Consider the following 20,609-nt stretch of genomic DNA (forward strand, 5'->3'; position numbering starts at 1 on the left):
CCCCCACCCCTTCTTGGGGGAGAGGGATTAGTGCGGGGCTTCTTTAGTCCCCTCAGAGCTTCCCCCAACTCACATGGTTAACATTATTTTTAAATCCAAGGCCGGGAGAGATGAATCCAAAAAGCAATATTTTTCATCACATGCCAAAAAACGGGATAGAGAGAAGGAGTGGCAGGCCTAGGCCCCTCCGATTGTCCCTTGGGGGTTACCCTCAGCCCACCTCAGTATGGTGCTGGGTAGTGGGGGTACCTGGGTTCTAACCTCTAAATAGGGGAGACCCCAGCCTCTAGACAGAGGCCCTTTTATTTTTTATTCTGATTAGCCATTTTAAACCAACAAGGAATAAAAAGAAATCCTGATCTAACCAGCTCCCCCTGACTTGTGTTATTTTGTCTGGTTAAGGCAAGGTGAATGATCTCTGGTGGAAAGTCCCAAAGAAAACCTCAGAAGCTTCTTTAGTCCTGGCCCACCTTTAGGCAGGACAGTAGTGGAAGTAACCACTTAAAACAGCAGGTCCCGTTTTTATTTTGGTGATTTAATGCAAAAATTCCTAGAAGACACCTTTTGTGACTGCCTAAGCTCTTTGTCTTTTCAAGGCTTAGAGAACTCTTGACTGCTACAGTTCTTGAATACAGAATTTTGTCTCTGGGACTTAAAGCTCTTTGGATGTAGCCAGAAGGGAGACCGTGGATGATGGAGGGATGAAAGCCCATTACAGGCAGATTGCCTGGATATGGCTGGCACTTTAATATGATCGCTCATGGTGTTTCTTCTGCTTGTCCAAAGCAAAGGCTATGCCCTAATTTTAAATAGGCTGCCTCAGACACAAAATCTCTGGAAACTGGCCAGAACCCATTATTTTCACTGTCCATGACATAAGCATATACAGTCTTGCTCTGAAATCTTAGATTAAACCTGTAGCTGAATGAATGGTTTTCCACCTACTGATGGAGTAACAACCTTGGCTCATAACAACAGATTTCACCTGTTCTGTCAAATTTATTTAAAGTCAGATTACAATAGCTTGGGTTTTCTCATGGACATTTCCAGTTACCTGGCCTGCTGTCAAGACTGAAGGAATCTCACATTCTGCTAGTTTAGGCTGTCTTTTTGTGGCTATCTTAGAAGCTTAGAAATTTTTTGTATCAGCCTAAGTTTCAGTATTTTAACTAAAGAATGAGGCAGGTCAGAGAGTCTAATAAGAAAAAAGCATTTACCTTTGCTTGCTGGAGATTTAAGAAAAAATAAATAAAAATAAAAATCACAGGCTTCACCAGGAATCGACCTTGCTGAAATACACTGGTGATTGTGGGTGCTTTTTCAGTTGGCTATTCTATTTTAACACAAAACTGATCTAGAAGACCGATAAGCCTTAACTGGATCAGCTCTTCTGGTGGGGCCTCATCCAGGTGCTTGGTTCTCCCCATGATGGGCAGAGTGCTGTGGACAGGTATTAGCAAGCTCTGCCTCACTTGCGTACCATGTTCTCCACTCTCATTTTGGTGGTCTCCCTGCCAACTAATTAATGTAATGACAGGACCCAAATTCTCCTCAGATCTCTGAGTGCCCTGGCTTAAACCTGACTCTCACATGGAAAGGCACTTACCTCTTTTAGCAGGCAGCCACAGTTCAGCCAGTTTGATAAATGCAAAAAAATTTTTTTAAAGAAAAACCCTAACAGATCAATGTCCTAAATCAGACCAATTGCACAAAAGAGATGAAAGGAAGGCTTCCTGGGAGTGGAAGAGATGTCCGTGAGAAAGCCAACTGGGCTGAGCCTTACAAAAGCATGGCCCTTCTCTCACATAATGCATTAATCTTAGCCCAGCACAGTCAGAGCTGGCATCTGTCCCTGTTGCAGGGGATGCTTCCGTGGCAGTGTCCGAGCTGGAGGGCAGCTTTTGTCAGCAGGTTCAGTCCAGCAGGAACACCCATCCCAGTAGAGTCCTATTAGCGGAGGCTGCTGCTGCTGCTGGCCTGAGAGCTGCCCACGCCTGGATGGTCTGGACTGTGTCGGTTCTGGGGAAGACAAGGAAAGAGGGGTAAGAGAACAACTAGGAAGTGGCCTTGGCCTTGATCAGTGCTGTACAGGAAAAAACTGCAACATGCCCTGGATTTTCAGTCTTGGGTCCCACCTGAGGCAAAGGACCAACGCCAACAGGGAGACTCGGGCTGCAGGAGCAGGTCCCTACCCTACCTTCTTTTTCTTCTTCTCTTTCTTCTTCCTCTTCCGTTCAGGATCCTCCTCTTTTTTCTTTTTCTTCTTCTTATGATCAGAATCAGATGGTGTTTCTGTAGGAGAAATTCGTTATCGTAGAGCTCAAAATTCCCTACTACTTGGAAATCAAGACCATAGGAAAACCTAATCAAGGGCAACTTCTCTTCTAAAGGCCAGAAAGGATCGGGAGTCCCTGCTAAAGCACCATTCCAACTTTCTCCTTGCCCAGGAGACCTACCTGCAGGAAACATTAATTACTTTTATACCAGTTTAAGGAGAATTTGGGAGTCCAGGGCTCTGTAAGGAACCTAACTGGGTTTTTTTTTTTTTTTCTCTAAAGATTTTCTTTATTTGTCAGAGAGAGAGAGGGAGAGAGAGCGAGCACAGGCAGGCAGAATGGCAGGCAGAGATATAAGGAGAAGCAGGCTCCCCGCCAAGCAAGAAGCCCCATGTGGGACTAGATCCCAGGACGCTGGGATCATGACCCGAGCCAAAGGCAGCTGCTTAACCAACTGAGCCACCCAGGCGTCCCTCTAACTGGGTTTTAACACAAAACTGACCCACAAAACTGGGTTTTTTAACTGGGGAAGGTCCAACCAGATCCAGGGTTTCTGGCTTTGACCAGCAGTGCTTCTTACCTGGTGGGACAGGATCCTGGGTCCGGCTCTGTTTGTGCTTGTGCTTATTCTTCTTCTTGGGAGGCTGAATATGCATCAGACGACACTGCTCTGGTAACTGAAGGAACCAAAGGAAGGTCCAGGTGAGTGGAGGGAGGCAATGCCCTGCTCCCATCTGTTCTGCTCAGTACATTATAAAGGAACAGACTTGGACCAAAAAAAACCACCTCCACACCTTTCAGGCTTCCCCATTTGCCTTCTTCCTCCCGGAGAGGGGACTCACCGGGCCAGTGTGGAGGCGGAAGCCAGCCAGCATGGTCCCTGTGATAGGATTAAAAGAACCACCAAGAATAGGGGGTTTCTCGATGAGGGAGCGGAGGCTGCTGTTATCATGGGAACCAGGCAGATCAATCATCCCTGGCAGGTCAGGCAGGAAGTTACTTAGCTTCTCCTTCACCTTCTTCCCACAGAATTTATTATAGGAATGTTCCAGGTTGTAGTGTGTGATCAGATTGGTGCTGCCTGTCAGCTCGGTGCTACCTAGAGGACACAGGGAGAAGAAGAACAAAAAAATATTAGTCCCAACAGGAGAGAATTTTTAAGTCACCCACAGGGAAAGTGAAGGACTATATTTTAGACTAAATAATCTTTTAAGTGAGAATTACAAAGACTTAAATTTATTTTTTTAAAGAAACAGCAAAACTATAAATAACAACATATAATGAACACTAAAAATACATATAGCATGGTAAGTTGCAACAAGGAGAAAAATCCACAAACATCCAAAGAGGGCAGAGATGGAAACCATCCCAAAGAAACAGACATTCTCCCCAACTTAGACTCACTACAATAATCATTTACATGATGCTAACTCTGTGCTGAACACTGTTCTGAGTGCTTTTCATATAATATACTAATGGTTAATTATACTCTCTGACACAGCAGGGTATTACCTCAAAGCTCAACTACCAGAAATGTAAGAGCCAAATACGACCCAATGGCTTGAGTGTCTGGTCAAGGACTTTTTCTTTTAAACTAGCAAGAAACACTTACTACCTTTACATAGGAAATGGGATTTTTTTAGGTACTGCTGACTAACTTGTTACCATCATCTCTATTACTCATAAGCCCAAGTATAATGTTCTGCCTCAAAGAAAGATATGTCCCATCAGCATCTGGGCAACTGGAAGTCTAATCCTAGTGGTGCTCTATGCCTCAGTTTCCTCTTATCTCTGCATGGGGTAACAGCTATCTTAAGCACAGAGTTTTCTTTCAAGGTTCAAATGAAAACACAAGTATAAAGTACTGTATAGATGCCAGGCACTATCAGTATAAATACCACATGGGTTTTTTTCAAATAGAAGCTTGTTAATAATAAGGATCTAGTGGCCAAGGATGGAGCTAGCTAGCCTACACTTTCAGCTACAGTTATGATGAACTCGAAGAATGCAAATGATGACGAGAAAGTGCTTATTCATAATCATTCACCTGGAAAAACCCAGGTTCTGATGTGAGTCCCCTGGGGGCCGAGACAATGTCTTTCTTCTTCATACATGTATCTCCGCTGCCCAGCACAGTGCACACCGTTGGTGCTCAGTTAAGTGAGCAAGGTGTTTTCTCTCCTTCTCTCCGTACCCCAAAGCCTTACCCTACCCTTCCCTTTTTTCTTTCTTGTGTCAAACATTTCTGAAGCATGGTCGACTGTAGCAGCAGAACACTCGGTGCCATAGTACTGCTCCTCATAACTAGGAACTGCCTCCTGTCATTCTAGCATCCTGCCTTTTTCCCCCCTCTGTCAGCTATCCTCTTGTAGGGAGTCATCCTCAAGGCTCAGGTGAGAAGGCACTCCTGCTTTTCTTTCTTTTTTTTTTTTTTTAAAGATTTTATTTTATTTATTTATTTATTTATTTATTTCACAGAGAGAGAGAGAGAGAGAGAGAGAGAGAGAGATCACAAGTAGGCAGAGAGGCAGGCAGAGAGAGGAGGAAGCAGGAGGCTCCCTGCTGAGCAGAGAGCCTGACGCGGGGCTTGATCCCAGAACCCTGGGATCATGACCAGAGCTGAAGGCAGAGGCTTTAACCCACTGAGCCACCCAGGTGCCCCACTCCTGCTTTTCTTAAACACTTTAAGAGTCCCTCCAACTTCCTGTTTTGACTATCAATTCCATGAAAATAATTTATAAACCTCTCTCCCCAGCCTCCTAAGAACTCCCCTCCTAAGAACCAGTCTCACATTTCCAACTTCCTCTTAGTCAATTCCTTGCAGATTCATTTTTTTTTAACCTCCAAATCTTCCCCACCTCACTCATGGCTTCTCTATTTCAGTACATGGCACCCATATTCTGCAGATATCTTTAGAAACAATACTCCTCGGTTCAAAAATCTCAGTCGTTTCCCATTATCCTCAGGAAAATGCTCAAATTCCTTTGGCACTCAAAGTAAAACACATCTTACTGTAACTTAGCTTTGGGGGCTGATCTACCATTACTCCCCTATGTCACGTTTCTAGTCCATCCAAATGAGTCTCCATTATCTCCTGAGAAAATACTTCTCATCTCATTTCCTTTTAGGAAGTTTGTTTTAGGAAAGCTGATGTAATTATAAGACAGTTCTTCCAAATTTTCTTCAATTTGAAATTTTAAAGGTCTGGCTCAAGTGACAACTTTTTCTGTCATCTTGGATAACAAGGAACACATTTTGAAAAAAAAACAACAGTATGTAGACACTTTTTTTTTTTTTTTAAGAGTATAAACATTTAGGGGCGCCTGGGTGACTCAGTGGGTTAAAGCCTCTGCCTTCAGCTCAGGTCATGATCCCAGGATCCTGGGATCGAGCCCCACGTCGGGCTCTCTGCTCAACAGGGAGCCTGCTTCCTCCTCTCTCTCTGCCTGCCTCTCTGCCTACTTGTGATCTCTGTCTGTCAAATAAATAAAATCTTAAAAACAAAAACAAAAACAAAAAAGCAGTATAAACATTTACCCCCAGTGCAGGGCTGGAACTCACAACCCCACAATCGAGAGTCGCATGTTCCACATACTGAGCCAGCCAGGGGTCTCCATTATGTAGTTCTTAACAGTTGTATATGAGGCATGACCATGAAGAAATGAGATTAGCCTTAACAAGAAATACAGTCACTGCCCTTAAACCACATACTTTATATCCCTAAGTCAAATAAGCCCCTTAAAAGCAAGGACTAGACTTAATAGTTCTCTCCCCTTCTCACCACACACCGTCCTTCCTACATAAGACCAGCATTTGCCCAAGACATACTCGGTATCTGTCAACTGCTTGACATAAATAGGTACAATCAGAACAGAAAGAGAAACTGCTAGTAGACATCAACCATAACTTCAGTTTTTTTCAACTATAAGTACTGTGAACTTCAAAGCACTGTATCAGTGTGCATTATTATTTCCCTCAATTCCTGATGTAGCAGTAGGACTTGGGAGGAATTAAAACCCAACCCAGAGATTTAACATGTCCAAAATGACTCTTTTATTTTTTATTTATTATTTATTTATTTATTTTAAAAAAGATTTTATTTATTTGACAGACAGAGATCAGAAGCAGGCAGAGAGGCAGGCAGAGGGAGAGGAGGAAGCAGGCTCCCCGCCGAGCAGAGAGCCCGATGCGGGACTGGATCCCAGGACTCTGAGATTATGACCCCAGCCGAAGGCAGCGGCCCAACCCACTGAGCCACCCAGGCGCCCCCCCCAATGACTCTTGATTTCCACCTCCTCAAACTTGTTCCTTCTTGGTCTCAGTACTACCATCCACCCAACTATTCAATCCAAGAATTTACAAGTGTCTTCAGTTCCTTTCTACTTCTTTATTCAGTCCTTCCCTCCTATAAGCTCTGTCCCTAACATTTATCCTGCATCAGTTTGCTTCTCTCCTCCACTGCTACTGCCTAGTCCAAACCACCATCTTTTTCCTGGACTAAAGCAGTAACTTCTGATTGATTTGCCCACCTTCCATTCTTAATGTAGCTGTTTGGATAATTACAAATAAGTGAATCAGATCATGTCACTTTCCTGTGTTAAAATGGCTCCCCATGAGGGGTGCCTTGCTGCCCAGGCAGCACAGCATGCAACTCTTGATCTCTGATGGTGCGTTTAAGCCCCACTTTCCGTCAGAGATTACTAAAAATAAATAATAAATAATAAAATGGCTCCTAAACTTAAAATCTAAACGCTTTACAAAGGCCTCTGCCTACTCCTCCCCCCTTCATCTCCTATCACTCTTTCCCTTGAAACTTCACTGGAATCCGAATGGTCTTCTGACCCTCAGATATTCCAAGCTTCTCCCTCACACCACGGCTTCTGACCTCATTTCTTGCATCTTATCTCTCCCACTCACATAGGACTGGCTCTTTACACTGACGCTCCAATATTATCTACTCAGAGATGGCTTCTTTGATCACTCTAGCTGAAGCAGTTCTGCCTCAATTCTTTATCACATTTTCTCCTTGTAGCACTAACCACTATCTGATGTTATCTGGTGTGCTCTGTGCCGCCTCCTCCGACATGTAAACTCCAAAACAGGCAAAGATCTTGTCAGCCCTACCCACAGCTGTATCTTAAGCATTTAGAACACAGTGCTTGGGACCCAGAAGGTACTCAACAGAACAATTGTTGAGTTCGATTCTAGCCCCTCCTTCCGACAGCTGAAGAAACACAGAGGCTCTTAGAAGGAGGGCAACGTGTCTCAAACCAAGAGCATGTTTGTGGCAGATCTGAAAAACCTTAAGATCTGCAAGGATGTTAAATCAGGCCTCCCTAATTCCAAACTCAAGCTCTGGAAAATTTTTAGGAAAATAAACCAGCATGAGGGACAGAGCCAAATACGGTGCGAAACATGGTTATGGAAATGCATTCTCTCCCCTTCCCAATCCAGGCCAAAAATTCATGCCGTCCCTCTGGCGGTGAATCCTCAGAGCCGCTCAGAGTTGGAGCTCCAAGGTCCAGACACGCGTTGCCTAGGCTCCCTCACACCTACCCCCGCGGGCTGAGAGCCACGCCCACCACCTCCTCGCTCTGATCTGATTGGCTGTCTTCGGCCAGGCCTGGTACTCACCTGGAAGTTCCCGCATAAGGTAGAAGGGACCACAACCAGCCGCCGACTTGTCAGCGCCGGGAGGGGCCGCGGTCGCGGTGGGCGGCGGGGCCGTGCCGGGGCCTCCGCCCGGAGGAGGGGGAGGAGGAGGTGGAGGTTTTCCTGGTCCGAAGCCGAGTGCGGTTGGGGGTGGTGGTGGGTCAGCCTGAGCTCCGAACAGTGCCGAGAAATTCTCCATGGTCTTCTCCACCCCGGCGCGGTCCCGGTGTCTGGCGTCGGTCGTTTTCATTGGACAATCCTTTCACGATGTTCCGCCCTCTTCCTCTAGGAGCCGCTTATCATTGGGTACCCAGCCTACCTTTTTCTGGCAACTACTTCCGTCGCTTTATGAGAACGTTCAGGAAGTGATTTCTAAACTTACTAAAGTTTTCTCTGTAGTCTCCGAGCGCCACGGTCGCGTAGCCAATAAAATGACTTAACTAGAGAAAGCGACAGTTAGGTCGACCAATAAGGTGTCAAATCCCCCTAAGTTCCGCAGTGTCCAATCAGAGATCTAGTTCCGGGCGCAGAGGCGGAGCATCCGAGACTAGACCCAATGGAAGTCTCAATGGTGGGAGAGGCGGGACCAGACCTACAGACACCGAAGCTGGGCGGGCACCGCAAAGGCCGGGAAGATGGCGGTCCTGGCACCTTTAATTGCTCTGGTGTATTCGGTGCCACGACTTTCACGATGGCTGGCCCGACCTTACTATCTTCTGTCAGCCCTGCTTTCTGTTGCATTCCTACTCGTGAGGAAGCTACCTCCTCTCTGCAGCAGTCTCCCCACGCAACGCGAAGACGGCAACCCGTGTGACTTTGACTGGGTGAGCGGACCCCGCGACCTTCACTGTCCCTGTTCCTCGAGGTTGCATGCGGAGCCCCGAGGTTCACCTTTTTAAGGATACCTGAGGTTCCGAGCCTGTAGCGGACTTCCAGATAGTTAGAATGTAGGGCCTGGACCGTCATCGAGCCTAAACCCTTTCATGCTTAATTAAGATGGGAAAACCGCCGGTGAACTTGCACAACAGCCTGGCTCTTAGAATTCCTGAGATCACGGTTCTTTCCATCTCACCATCCACGCTGGTCAACAGGTGTACCCAATCTCAACACGTATGTAGTGTTACAGGGCTACCCATCATGTAAAGCCTCCTGAGCCAGCGAGATAAAGGAGGGTAGTAGTACTCCTGTTTTATTAATGGGACGTTGATCTCGGCGTGGTTAGATGAGTTAGGTTAGGCGAGTTGCCAAACTAGTCACTCATGAGTCAACTAGTGAGTGAATGCGACCTGAAACAACTCTTTGGCCATAGTACCTGCACACTCCATCAGCCGTGTCCCTTCAGTGAACATTTCCAGAGAGCATGCGCTATCTGCTGGGCACTCTGCTGCATCCTGAGGATGCAGAAATGAACACAAGTGTTAGACTTGTTGGAAAGAAATTGTAAAAAAAAAAAAAAAAGAAAAAGAAAAAAAATTGTAAGGAAATCTCTCTTGAGACGCTTGCTGTACTTAAGTAAGAGCAGAGAAAAATGAGTTGAAGCTCTGTGCTCTCTGCTCTACAGCTGCAGCGGTGTTCTGGGGGGGGGGGGTTCAACCTGAGTTTTTGTCTTTTTCCCTGCCCCCAAAGTGAATCTTGACCTTTACTGGGACCCACTCCCTTATTTTTATTCTCCATCTCTTGTTAATGCTTTCATACTTCTCTGCCCTTTCCCAGTGTTACTGATAAGTTCGATTGTAGTCATGCGACTTCAGAAGTTCCTATTTTTATAGTGGTCCCCCCTTATGTGGGGCAGCTAGGGTGGTGGGTATTCATTGCAAGACCCCCAGTGGTTACCTGAAACCCTGGATAGTACCAAACCTTCCTTATATATATAATGTTTTGTCATATATATATATATGATAAATCAATCTATAATTTCGATGCAGTAAGAGATTAACAGCAAAACTGATAGTAAATTAGAACAATTATAACAAAGTAACATAATGAAAATTATGTCATTGTGGTCTCTCTGTCTACCTCCCTTAAAATATCTTACTGTAGGGCGCCTGGGTGGCTCAGTGGGTTAAGCCGCTGCCTTCGGCTCAGGTCATGATCTCAGGGTCCTGGGATCGAGTCCCGCATCGGGCTCTCTGCTCAGCAGGGAGCCTGCTTCCCTCTCTCTCTGTCTGCCTGCCTCTCAGTCTACTTGTGATTTCTCTCTGTCAAATAAATAAATAAAATCTTAAAAAAAAAAAAATATCTTACTGTACTATACTCATCCTTCTAATGATGATATCAGATGATAAAGTGAGGTGAATGACAGACATTGTAACATAGCATTAGACTAGTGTGAGAAAAATCTGATATAATAGACAAATGATTGATTTCTTTCTTTTTTAAATTTAATTTTATATATTTATTTATTTGACACAGAGAGAGAGAGAGAGAGACAGCAAGAGAGGGAACACAAGCAGTGGGAGTGGGAGAGGGAGAAGTAGGCTTCCTGCCAAGCAAGGAGCCCAGTGCAGGACCAGATCCCAGGATCCTGGGACCATGACCAGAGCCGAAGGCAGATGCTTAATGACCGAGCCACCCAGGCGTCCCCAAATAATTGATTTCTTTAGATAAATTTGAGCTAATAAACATGGAAGGATTGATAAAATTTATTTATTTATTTATTTATTTAAAATATTTTATTTATTTATTTGACAGACAGAGATTACAAGTAGGCAGAGAGGCAGGCAGAGAGAGAGGAGGAAGCAGGCTCCCTGCTGAGCAGAGCCTGATGCGGGGCTAGATCCCAGGACCCTGGAATCATGACCCGAGCCGAAGGCAGAGGCTTAACCCACTGAGCCACCCAGGCGCCCCAAAATTTATTTTTTTAAGACTTTATTTATTAGAGAACACAAGCATGGGCAGCAGCAGGCAGAAGGGAGAAGCAGGCTCCCCAGTAAGTAAGGAGCCTGATGTGGGACTTGATCCCAGCACTCTGGGATCATGACCTGAACCATAGGCAGACACTTAACCGACTTAACCACCCAGGAGTGTCAAGGATTGATAACATTTTAAAAATTATTTAGCAGAGGTATTTGACTAGCTCATCAGTGGAGCATACAACCCTTGATCTCAGGGTCATGTGTTCAAGCCCCACATCATTGGGCATAGTGCTTACTAAAAACAAAAACAAGCAAACAAACAAAAAAACCCAAACACCCAACCAACCAAATAAAAACAAAAGCATATGTCAACCCCTAATGAAATGATAAACCTAGGGAATGATCATCTGTGGATTCTAAAACCGTCAGATGAAAGGATCGGGATCCTCGGAAGGGAGGCAATAGGGAGTGTCTTAGCACCACCCATGATGTATTTCTGGCAAAGGATTTGGATTGCATTGTATTCAAGCCTCTAGGTTTCATTGCCACTTTACAAGAAATATGGGTGATTGAAAACCATCATCAGAAGAACACATACCTTAAGTTAGCAAGCAGCCAAATCCAGAAAGTGGGAAAGTTAGGAGTACAAATGACGCAATGTCTTCAACAGATAAGTAGATTGGATTTTGTAAAAATGAAGAATAGATATTCTCTCTCTCTTTAAGAAAAAAAAAAAATTATTTATTTATTTGACAGAGAGCACAAACAGAGGGAGAAGTAGGCTCCCTGCTGAGCAAGAGAGCTCGATCCTAGGACCTTGGGACCATGACCTGAGCCGAAGGCAGATGCTTAACGACTGAGCCACCCAGGCGCCCCAAGAGTAGATTTTTTTTTTTTTAAGATTTTATTTATTTAATGGACAGACAGAGATCACAAGTAGGTAGAGAGAGGGTGGGGGAAGCAGGCTCCCTGCTGAGCAGAGAGCCTGATGTGGGGCTTGATCTCAAGACCCTGAGATCATGACCTGAGCTGAAGGCAGAGGCTTTAACCCACTGAGCCACCCAGGCGCACCAAGAATAGGTGTTCTTTAGAGATAAAGGAAGATCAAAGAAACACATAAGCCAAATGCATTGCATAGATCTGGCTTGCTTGTTCCTGATTTGCACAAACTGCACAAAGACAATTTGAAATTATGGGTATCATTTGAATAAGGACCAAGTATTAAATGACAGTAAGGAATTATTAATTGTGTTAAGTGTGAAATGGTATTTTGGTTTGTTAAAAAAAAAAAAGTTTCAGGGTACCTGACTCTGGTTGGCTCAGTTGGAAAACCATGTAGTTCTTTATCTTGGGGTTGTGAGTTTGAGCCTCTCATTGGAAGTAGAGATTACGAAAACAAACAAACTTAAAAAGACCTGGCGGGGGGGGGGGGGGGTGGGGGGGGGGACTTCTTAAAAAAAAGTCCTTGGGGCACCTGGGTGGCTTAGTTGGTTAAGTATCCAACTCCTGATTTTGCTCAGGTCAACCTGGGGGCACCTGCGTGGCTCAGTGGGTTAAGCCTCTGCCTGGGCTTAGGTCATGATCTCAGGGTCCTAGGATGGAGCCCCGCATTGGGCTTTCTGCTCAGCAGGTAGCCTGCTTCCCCCTCTGTTTGCCTGCCTCTCTGCCTACCTGTGATCTCTCTCTCTGTCAAATAAATAAAATCTTAAAAAAAAAAAGTTTCTATTAAAAAAGAAAGTCCTTATGTGTAAGAGATACACACTGAAGTTTAGAATTTGCTTTGTTTCTCCAAAAAAAGTGGGTAGTATAGATGAAAGGGAACTGTTTTGCCAAATGTTACTGTTAAATCTGAGTAGAAGGGATTAAAGTATTGTAGGGGAGGAAAATTAATTTTTCCTCCACCTCTCCGAGGTCTTGGCTGAGACCCCTGTAATAAAAGATTAAAAACAAATATATTAACATGTATATCTCTTGTATGTACTGGAGATACACAGGGAAAATGAATTAACTCAGAGGTGGATTAGAACTCTGGCTTATGAGGCACCTGGGTGGCTCAGTGGGTTAAAGCTTCTGCTTTCGGCTCAGGTCACAGTCTCAGGGTCAGCGGGGAGCCAGCTTCCTCCTCTCTCTCTGCCTGCCTCTCTGACTACTTGTGATCTTTGTCTATCAAATAGATAATAAAATCTTAAAAAAAAAAAAAAAAGAACTCTGGCTTATATCATATCCTCAACAAAGAGCAATACATTTTTGGAGAAATGACTGCACAAAGGAGAGAAGTTTTAGGCTTCCAAGAACAGCAGACTGCGGGAAGGTAAAATAAGGTAGATAAAGGCTCTTATTTGTTTTTTTAGTTTCCTCTGGTGCTGTCTCCAGGCTGATAGGGTCAAAACTTGTCTCCCTTGATTAACTTTTGTCCTTTCTGGTAAGGGTTGGAGGAATATTTTTAAAAACTTAATATCTTGGGGCGCCTGGGTGGCTCAGTGGGTTAAAGCCTCTGCCTTCAGCTCAGGTCATGATCCCAGGGGTCCTGGGATTAAGCCCTGCATCAGGCTCTCTGCTCAGCGGGGAGCCTGCTTCTTCCTCTCTCTACCTGCCTCTCTGCCTACCTGTGGTATCTCTCTCTCTGTCAAATAAATAAATAAAATCTTAAAAAACAAACAAACAAAAAAACTTATGTCTTGCTTCGGGGCACCTGGGTGGCTCAGTCAGTTAATCTTGTGACTCTTGATTTTGGCTCAGGGTTTTGAGATCCAGCCTGGTGCGGGGCTCTGAGCCCCGTGCACAGTCTGCTTGAGATTCTCTTCCTCTCCTTCCCCTTCTGTATCCTCCCTGCGCTTTTGAGCTTGCACACACTTTCTCTCTCAAGTAAATAAATAAAATCTAAAAAGAAAAATTGTGTCTTGCTGTTAGACAAATAGAGGGCAAGGAGCTTTTCTTGTATCTATTTCTTAATTGCTTTTAGGCTCAAAATTATGCAGAATAATCCAAAGTGGCATATTGGGGGGGGGCACATTCTGCTACCTTCTAGTAGCCTATTTTTATGTATGTTTGAAATTTTCCATAATAAAAGGTTTAAAAACAAGGAACAAACCTGCAGAACGACCAAAAGGGACTCTGCTTCATACCGTTTGTCTGGAACCCAGGCTCCTCTTGCCTCCCCCTATGGCCGTAGGGTCCTGCCATCATCAGCCAGCCAGCCGATGAGGACAGGAAGCTGGAATGCGAGGACACACAGCTGCTTACTGGCTGGCGCAGACGTAGCACATGGCTTCCGCTCACATTCCACGCAGGAATACTAGTCATACAGTGCTCCTTCAGCTCAAGTAGACTGAGAATCCGGCTGCAGTATGCGCAGGAGGAAACAGAAACTGAGTTTGGAGTATACATAGCCAGTCTTTGCCATGGACCCACTGTCTTTAGGCACTCTTCCTTTCACTCCTACTTTGGCCTCCTGCTTGACCACAGGTCCTTTTTTTTTTTTTTTTCTTTTAAGTTCATCTTTCCACATTTGTTAAATGCCAGCTCTCAACCCAACTTCATTTGTGAAAATGTGCTGCTTTCTGCTCTGGAATATTTAGTAAGATCTGTTGTATTCCCTAGCCCCCACTTTATAATGTCTGTTGCTAAAGCCAGTTGATTACTTTTTGTTGGAAACTGATGCTAAAAATCCAGGACCTAAGGTCCCTGACTTCTAGCTGTAAATTGTGGTTGATTGTCTGTGTGAAATAGTGATCTGGGTTCCTATACTGTAAACAGAAAGGTCTGGTAGGCCTCAGACCATCTAGACTAGTTGCCTTCCCTTCCCATGCTTTCTCTCACAGGATCCTTGTTATGCATTACAGTCTTTACTCTTTGAAATTACCTTTTTCTTTGACGTGATTATTGCCTGTCTCACAGGCCTTAGAGTCTAGGGAGTGAGAAAGCACTAAAAGCCCAAGGTACTGAGAAGGGCCTTCTAAAGTTCTGAGAGGCCCCCTTCAGCTCTCAAAGCCTATTAAAGGTGCATGGATTAAACAATGAACATTGGATGGGAAAAGTTTTATTTATTTTGTTTTATTTTGAGTTGGTAATACTGTCTTACAATATTATGTGGTTTTGGGCTTTATGCATTTCTTTCATACCTTTTATCTCATTTACTCCTCACAGTAACATTTTTTTTTTTTTTAAAGATTTTATTTATTTATTTGACAGAGAGAGATTACAAGTAGGCAGAGAGGCAGGCAGAGAGAGAGGAGGAAGCAGGCTCCCTGCCGAGCAGAGAGCCCGATGCGGGACTCGATCCCAGGATCCCGAGATCATGACCTGAGCTGAAGGCAGCAGCCCAACCCACTGAGCCACCCAGGCGCCTCACAGTAACATTTTGAGCCAGATGCTCTTCCACTGAGGAAACCAAAGCTGAGAGGTTGAGTGATCTGCCGAAGGGCACCAGCAAGTTTGTGGCAGGGTAGAACCTGACTAGTGGTGTTCCCACTACATGTTCGCCAACGCCAGTTATTTCTTTGCTGGTACCATCGCCAATTTGGGTCTCTGTTGGTTTTTAGTCTGTATTTGGCTCCCTTCCCCACCCAAAGCGTCTGTGTTTATGGCCTTCCCGTCACTTTGATTCTGTTCCAGAGAGAAGTGGAGATCCTGATGTTCCTCAGTGCCATTGTGATGATGAAGAACCGCAGATCCAGTAAGTTTAGCCTGCGCCTCAGTTTCTCCAGCTCAGGCCACATGCCCTCTGGAGCTGCTTCATCCTTGTTAAGAGAGGGGCATTATCTGGTGACTGAGTCCCTCACTCCATGCCAGAGCTGAATTTGATCTTGGACTTTTAGCCTCTTTCCCCTCCCATTTCGAAGTACCAAAGGAAGAGTGACAAAAAGGATATAGAAGCATGCTGCCCAGCCTGACCTGTGACCTCTTTGTGTTTCAGTCACTGTGGAGCAACATATAGGCAACATCTTCATGTTTAGTAAAGTGGCCAATGCAATTCTTTTCTTCCGTCTGGATATTCGCATGGGCCTGCTTTACATCACACTCTGCATAGGTAAGGAGATAGGTTGTGGGAACCAAATTCCAACCCCAGATCGTTCTCTCCATACCCTTCTTCCGTATCTTTTACCTAATTAATTATGTATGTGGCTCAGGTGATAAGAATCTACAGAAACTTTAAGAAGAAGGGAATGTGTCAGTGGTCTGCATATGTCCACAGCGCATATTCTTTGGGGCCTAAAATCTTTGAGTCAGTTTGGAAGTAAATCTGCTGCTGTAGGCCTTATTTGTTTCCTCTGACATCTGTTTTCCATGTTTAGTGTTCCTGATGACGTGTAAACCTCCTCTGTATATGGGCCCTGAGTACATCAAGTACTTCAGTGATAAAACCATTGATGTGAGTTCTCTTCCTCTCTCCTTGTTTCTTGTGTCCTTTGTGGGTGTTTTTGTAGTTGTGCTTTTTACTCACTAGGAGGAGTAACTGCTTCAGATTGGGAGTCAAGGGTACTGTGGTTTGTTTCAGGACTGAGGGAGAGAGGGGAGGGAAAGCCAGGGTGAGGAATTAGATGCTCAAGTCTGAACCTTTCTGGAAGCCTTTGTGATTCACCTCACTGGTTCTTCCCTGTGTGTGGCAGGAAGAGCTAGAGCGGGACAAGAGGGTCACTTGGATTGTGGAATTCTTTGCCAATTGGTCTAATGACTGCCAGTCGTTCGCTCCTATCTATGCTGACCTCTCCCTCAAGTGAGTACTGCATGGGAGGGATGACAGAAGCAGAGGTGCTGTGCTTTCCCTCTCATTGTTTTTGGACCTGATTTCTCACATTGCAACCAAAGGTGTTTTCCCCCCTCCCTAAATATTTGTATTTCCACTTCCCCTGACCCACTGTCTTCTTTCCTTATGTAAATAATAATATTTTTCTTAGGTACAACTGTACAGGACTAAATTTTGGGAAGGTGGACGTTGGACGCTACACTGATGTTAGTACACGGTACGTAAGGGCCTAGACAGAGGGCCGAGCAGTAAATCACTTGCAGTGATGTAGACAGATGCATTTATAGAGCCCTTTCTGGGTCCTGTAGGTACAAAGTGAGCACGTCGCCCCTCACCAAGCAGCTCCCTACCCTGATCCTATTCCAAGGTGGCAAAGAGGTCATGCGGCGGCCACAGATTGACAAGAAAGGACGAGCTGTCTCTTGGACCTTCTCTGAGGTATCTGAAAGAGTGAGCAAGTGGTTTGGAGAAGGGTATAGAACAGTGGTCCGCTTTGGAGTCCAACCTGGGTTTGATTCCTGGCTCTCCTGCTTGGCCCATTAGTTTTGAGGGTGTGGACTAGTTACCGGATTTCATTCATGAATTCACTCAGCAAATTTATTGTGCTTCTACCATGTGCCAGAACTCCAAGTACAGGGGAACAGTTATTAGTTAAGATTCAGTCTCAAGAGCCCTTGTCAGTATAGTCTGTAGACCTGAGGTTCCTTAGCAGAAAATTGAAGAGAGTAACACTCGGATCACAGGGTTGTTTTGTAGAGGATATTAAATAGTGTAGCTGTAATTCTTGGCACAGGGATGGTCGCATAATGGGTACTTAACTGTACAGGGTTGACTCTTCCAGGTACCCAAAAAAGGAGTTATATTAGAATAGATTTCTGTCCTTTTCTTCCTTTTTTCCTAGACTGTCTAAGTGTCTGACTGAATACTTCTTACTTTCTAGTAAGGTCTGTCCCACCAGAACCCTGACGTGTGTATGTACCTCTTTTGTGCAGGAGAACGTGATCCGAGAATTCAACTTGAATGAACTGTATCAACGGGCCAAGAAGCTATCAAAGGGTGGAGACAATACCCCTGAGGAGCGGCCTGTGGCCTCAAACCCCATGGAAGTACCAGATGGGGAAAGCAAGAAGGACAAATAGAATCCCTGCCTTGTCAGTGCTTCCTCACCTCTGAGGCTCTGCCCCTCCTGTAACCACAAGCCTTGTGTAAGGCCTGGGCCTTTTATTTATGTTTTCTCCTTTGGCTATCCCTGAGTGGGGCAGGGTGCTGCTTCTGATTTTAAAGAGGCTTCCAGGGAATTGACAGGCACCCTCCAGGATGGCCTCCACTGCTGTGACCAACTTTCACTGGAAGAAGGGAGAAATCTGCCATGGATGAGGAAATGCTTTCCCTCCAAGCTTGGGTCAGTTATCAGTTCTTGTCCATCACTCACATGTCTCCAACATGCTGTGTGTTCATCCCTCCTCTTAGTGGACCTACACAGTCTGCTTAGATTATATTCAACCCAGCGGAAGATGCCTGTGTATGGAGTCTGCGCTAGGACTTTTCCCTCAAGGACCCTTGCTTCTCTAGGCAGTTCATGGCTTGGTCTGTGGCCTTCATTAAAAAGTATAAGGCTAATTTTGTCACCGGTCCCAAGGAGGAACCTTTAACCACTGAGTGTACTCATCGATAATATTGCATAATCCCCCTATTTTTTGGAGTTTGGGAGGAAGGGGAATAGGTTTGAGACATTCCTTTGTGTGGTGGGGCCTCCCAGAGAAAGCCCTTGGGCAGGAATGGGGTTTCACTTAATCCCTACTCCCAACGCCCAGTTGATGGTTTTCCATAATAAAGAAACTGGGATTTCCTTTTGTTTGTGCCTTTGTGTGTTCCTCGCCTATTAGAAAAGCCTGGCCCTTGCAGAGGAAGCGCCTTTCTCCTCCTCAACTTGACCATCCTGTTGAGTTTCTCCAACTGCCCGTCAATGGTCCCCAGGATCAGAGAAGTTTAGTTACCTGAATCCCAGAGTACTGACCTCACGGAGTCAGGCTGTGGGCTTGGTATGGGATTGGGCCACGGTTACCAGGGAGCGGGGGGTGGGGTTTGTATGTTGTGGTCCAAGCTATTTAGCGCGATGGAGGCTTGCAGAAACGCCTGTGTGAAGCCAGGCTTGTTTGAGAGCTGCCTAGTCCGCGTCCCTCCGCGAGCGCGGGTGGTTCGGTCTGGGGCTTCTTGTAGCTCCCCCCGCCACGTGCAGAGTGGTTGTGCCCCAGGGAGCGCCCCTTTCCCCCCCCCCCCCGCGCCCATCCGCGAGCAGAGTGGTATGTCCTGAGAGGGCCGCCCCCCCGTCCGCGGGCAGAGTGGTTGTGCCCAGGGAGCCCGCCCCCAGACCACGTGTGCGCCGGGCCACGCGCTGCGCAGCTAGGGAGACGCTTTGTTCCGGCGGCGGGCTTCCGGGCCGGTGGTTTGGAGCTGGGAGCGGTGTGGGTCGGACCCCTATTCGCGCCCAGGCCGGCTCGGCTCCCGGCAGGTCTCCGGGCGCCATGGCTTCTCGTGGGAGAAAGCGGAAGGCCGAGGTGGCGGTGGTCGCGGCGGCGGCCAAACAGGAGAGACCAGCGAAGGCAGGGGAGGCGACCGTCGTGATCGAGCATTGGTGAGGGGCCTGGAGAGGCCCGGGGAGGCAGACTAGGGCGTCGCAGGCCAAGGCCCCAGCCTCTGACCTTCCCCGTCTCTCTTTAGCACGAGCTGACGCGTCTACGGGCGCAACGCCGCGGCCCTGAGCCAGGCGTTGCGCCTGGAGAGCCCGGAGCTTCCGGTGGAGGTGAACCCTGCCAAGCCCCGGAGGGGCAGCTTCGAGGTGACGCTGCTGCGCCCGGACGGCAGCAGTGAGTCGGGGCCCGGGAGCAGGCGGGAGGCGCTGGTCCCAGACCGTGGGCACCTCGGCATTTGGGGGACGTGCTGGTGCATTCCAAAGTGACTGGCTTTATTGATCTTTTCCCAGGTGTGGAGCTCTGGACTGGGATTAAGAAGGGGCCCCCACGCAAACTGAAGTTCCCGGAGCCTCAAGAGGTGGTGAAGGAGCTGAAGAAGCACCTTTCATAGGGTGTTTTGGATAGAAGTCCTCAACGCTGAGGTTTGAAGGGGGCTTGGGTGGATTTGGGTATTTGCGAACCAGCCCTCATTTCACACACGATCTACAACTTCTTTTCTTGCTCAGGATTTCCCCTTTGCTCCTGGGTAGGAAAACTAGAACTCGGCAGTAAAACTATTTCCTGTTGGTGTGCCATTTGCTAATTGGACGCATGTTTTGAGCTAAGTTACAGGGTGCTGATGGTAATGTGAATGACCGTAGAAATGCAATTTGTGCCCTTTGAAGATGTGGATTATTGCCCTGGGTGGGGGTACGGGCCCTTTTTGTTTCCGTTAGATTTATTTTGCACCCCTGATGGCAGTTGTTTTCGTTTCTCAGAGCTGGTGGTGTAAAATCCCACTGGTTTCCTCGTTTGGGAGTTAAAGTTATTGACACTTGTTTTTGCTATTCCCCGCCCCCTTGTACTGGCCAGAATTTTTGTGTAACCTCATGTGTGCTTATCCCTACCCTACCTTTTTGTGTTTTTTGTTTCGTTTGTAGTATGTCTTCTGTTAATCCCATGTGAAAACTACAGTAGTATCCCTCCTGGCCCCAAGGATTTGACTGGTCTTTATCTCTAGTCCTTGGACATGTTGTCAGGCACCTGATATGCTAAGTAAAATGGGGAAGGGTGCAATTCTTGAATTCTCCTTGGTTTGTGGGTTCTGGGGTGGGGGGCACAGCTTCCTCAGGCTTTTGGATTTCCTGGACCCTTTCTCTAAACTTTTTTTTTTCCCTTGTCATGTTTACAGCTTCCTGTCTCTGGTGATGTTGGAGCATTTATGATGGAACATGGCCAAACTTTAGTCATGTACCTGAATTCGTGGTTTCTTCCCCTCCAGAAAGGATGGTTCACTTGTGAGGCAACCCGCTAGTAAGGCATTGAACAGTTCTTGGATTTGGTTCAATAAAAGTTGAAATAAAGTGTTTGAATAATAAAGTAAAACTTAATCTTATGATAAGAAATG

General features: G+C 46.1%; 3 protein-coding genes across 4 annotated transcripts; 2 read left to right on the top strand and 1 right to left on the bottom strand.

Annotated features, from left to right (window-relative positions):
• Positions 1 to 514: 514 nt before the first annotated feature.
• MED19 (mediator complex subunit 19) lies at positions 515 to 8,282 on the bottom strand. Its single transcript, XM_044259352.1, has 5 exons — positions 7,911 to 8,282; positions 3,119 to 3,375; positions 2,857 to 2,953; positions 2,198 to 2,292; positions 515 to 2,019 (listed from the first exon to the last, which is right to left on the bottom strand). The coding sequence occupies exons 1-5, from the start codon at positions 8,176 to 8,178 to the stop codon at positions 1,951 to 1,953; spliced, it is 786 nt and encodes a 261-aa protein (XP_044115287.1). The 5' UTR covers positions 8,179 to 8,282; the 3' UTR covers positions 515 to 1,950.
• A 210-nt stretch (positions 8,283 to 8,492) lies between these two features.
• On the top strand, positions 8,493 to 18,378 carry TMX2 (thioredoxin related transmembrane protein 2). 2 transcript variants are annotated; one of them, XM_044259350.1, is made up of 8 exons: positions 8,503 to 8,752; positions 15,398 to 15,458; positions 15,699 to 15,812; positions 16,078 to 16,154; positions 16,393 to 16,499; positions 16,681 to 16,746; positions 16,838 to 16,967; positions 17,522 to 18,378. In XM_044259350.1, the coding sequence occupies exons 1-8, from the start codon at positions 8,564 to 8,566 to the stop codon at positions 17,666 to 17,668; spliced, it is 891 nt and encodes a 296-aa protein (XP_044115285.1). In that variant the 5' UTR covers positions 8,503 to 8,563; the 3' UTR covers positions 17,669 to 18,378. The 2 variants fall into 2 exon arrangements, with proteins under 2 accessions (XP_044115286.1, XP_044115285.1); XM_044259351.1 differs by lacking the exon at positions 17,522 to 18,378 and having other exon boundaries at positions 8,493 to 8,752; positions 16,681 to 16,735; positions 16,838 to 16,930.
• Positions 18,379 to 18,919: 541 nt separating this feature from the next.
• Positions 18,920 to 20,597, top strand: SELENOH (selenoprotein H). Its single transcript, XM_044259354.1, has 4 exons — positions 18,920 to 19,164; positions 19,251 to 19,396; positions 19,513 to 19,644; positions 20,394 to 20,597. The coding sequence occupies exons 1-3, from the start codon at positions 19,055 to 19,057 to the stop codon at positions 19,611 to 19,613; spliced, it is 357 nt and encodes a 118-aa protein (XP_044115289.1). The 5' UTR covers positions 18,920 to 19,054; the 3' UTR covers positions 19,614 to 19,644; positions 20,394 to 20,597.
• Positions 20,598 to 20,609: the final 12 nt, after the last annotated feature.

Source organism: Neovison vison, chromosome 7 (genome assembly GCF_020171115.1).
Source record: "Neovison vison isolate M4711 chromosome 7, ASM_NN_V1, whole genome shotgun sequence".
NCBI lineage: Eukaryota > Metazoa > Chordata > Mammalia > Carnivora > Mustelidae > Neogale > Neogale vison.

Bases quoted from the DNA above. Each gene is read 5' to 3' on its own strand.
- TMX2 (XM_044259350.1), top strand. From the start codon at position 8,564: ATGGCGGTCCTGGCACCTTTAATTGCTCTGGTGTATTCGGTGCCACGA. The intron at 15,459-15,698 runs GTAAGTTTAGCC...TTTGTGTTTCAG, and splicing joins GATGAAGAACCGCAGATCCA to TCACTGTGGAGCAACATATA. The intron at 16,155-16,392 runs GTGAGTTCTCTT...TGTGTGTGGCAG, and splicing joins TCAGTGATAAAACCATTGAT to GAAGAGCTAGAGCGGGACAA.
- MED19 (XM_044259352.1), bottom strand. From the start codon at position 8,178: ATGAAAACGACCGACGCCAGACACCGGGACCGCGCCGGGGTGGAGAAG. The intron at 2,293-2,856 runs GTAAGAAGCACT...TTTCTCCTACAG, and splicing joins CCAGGATCCTGTCCCACCAG to AAACACCATCTGATTCTGAT. The intron at 2,020-2,197 runs GTAGGGTAGGGA...TGTCTTCCCCAG, and splicing joins AAGAGAAGAAGAAAAAGAAG to AACCGACACAGTCCAGACCA.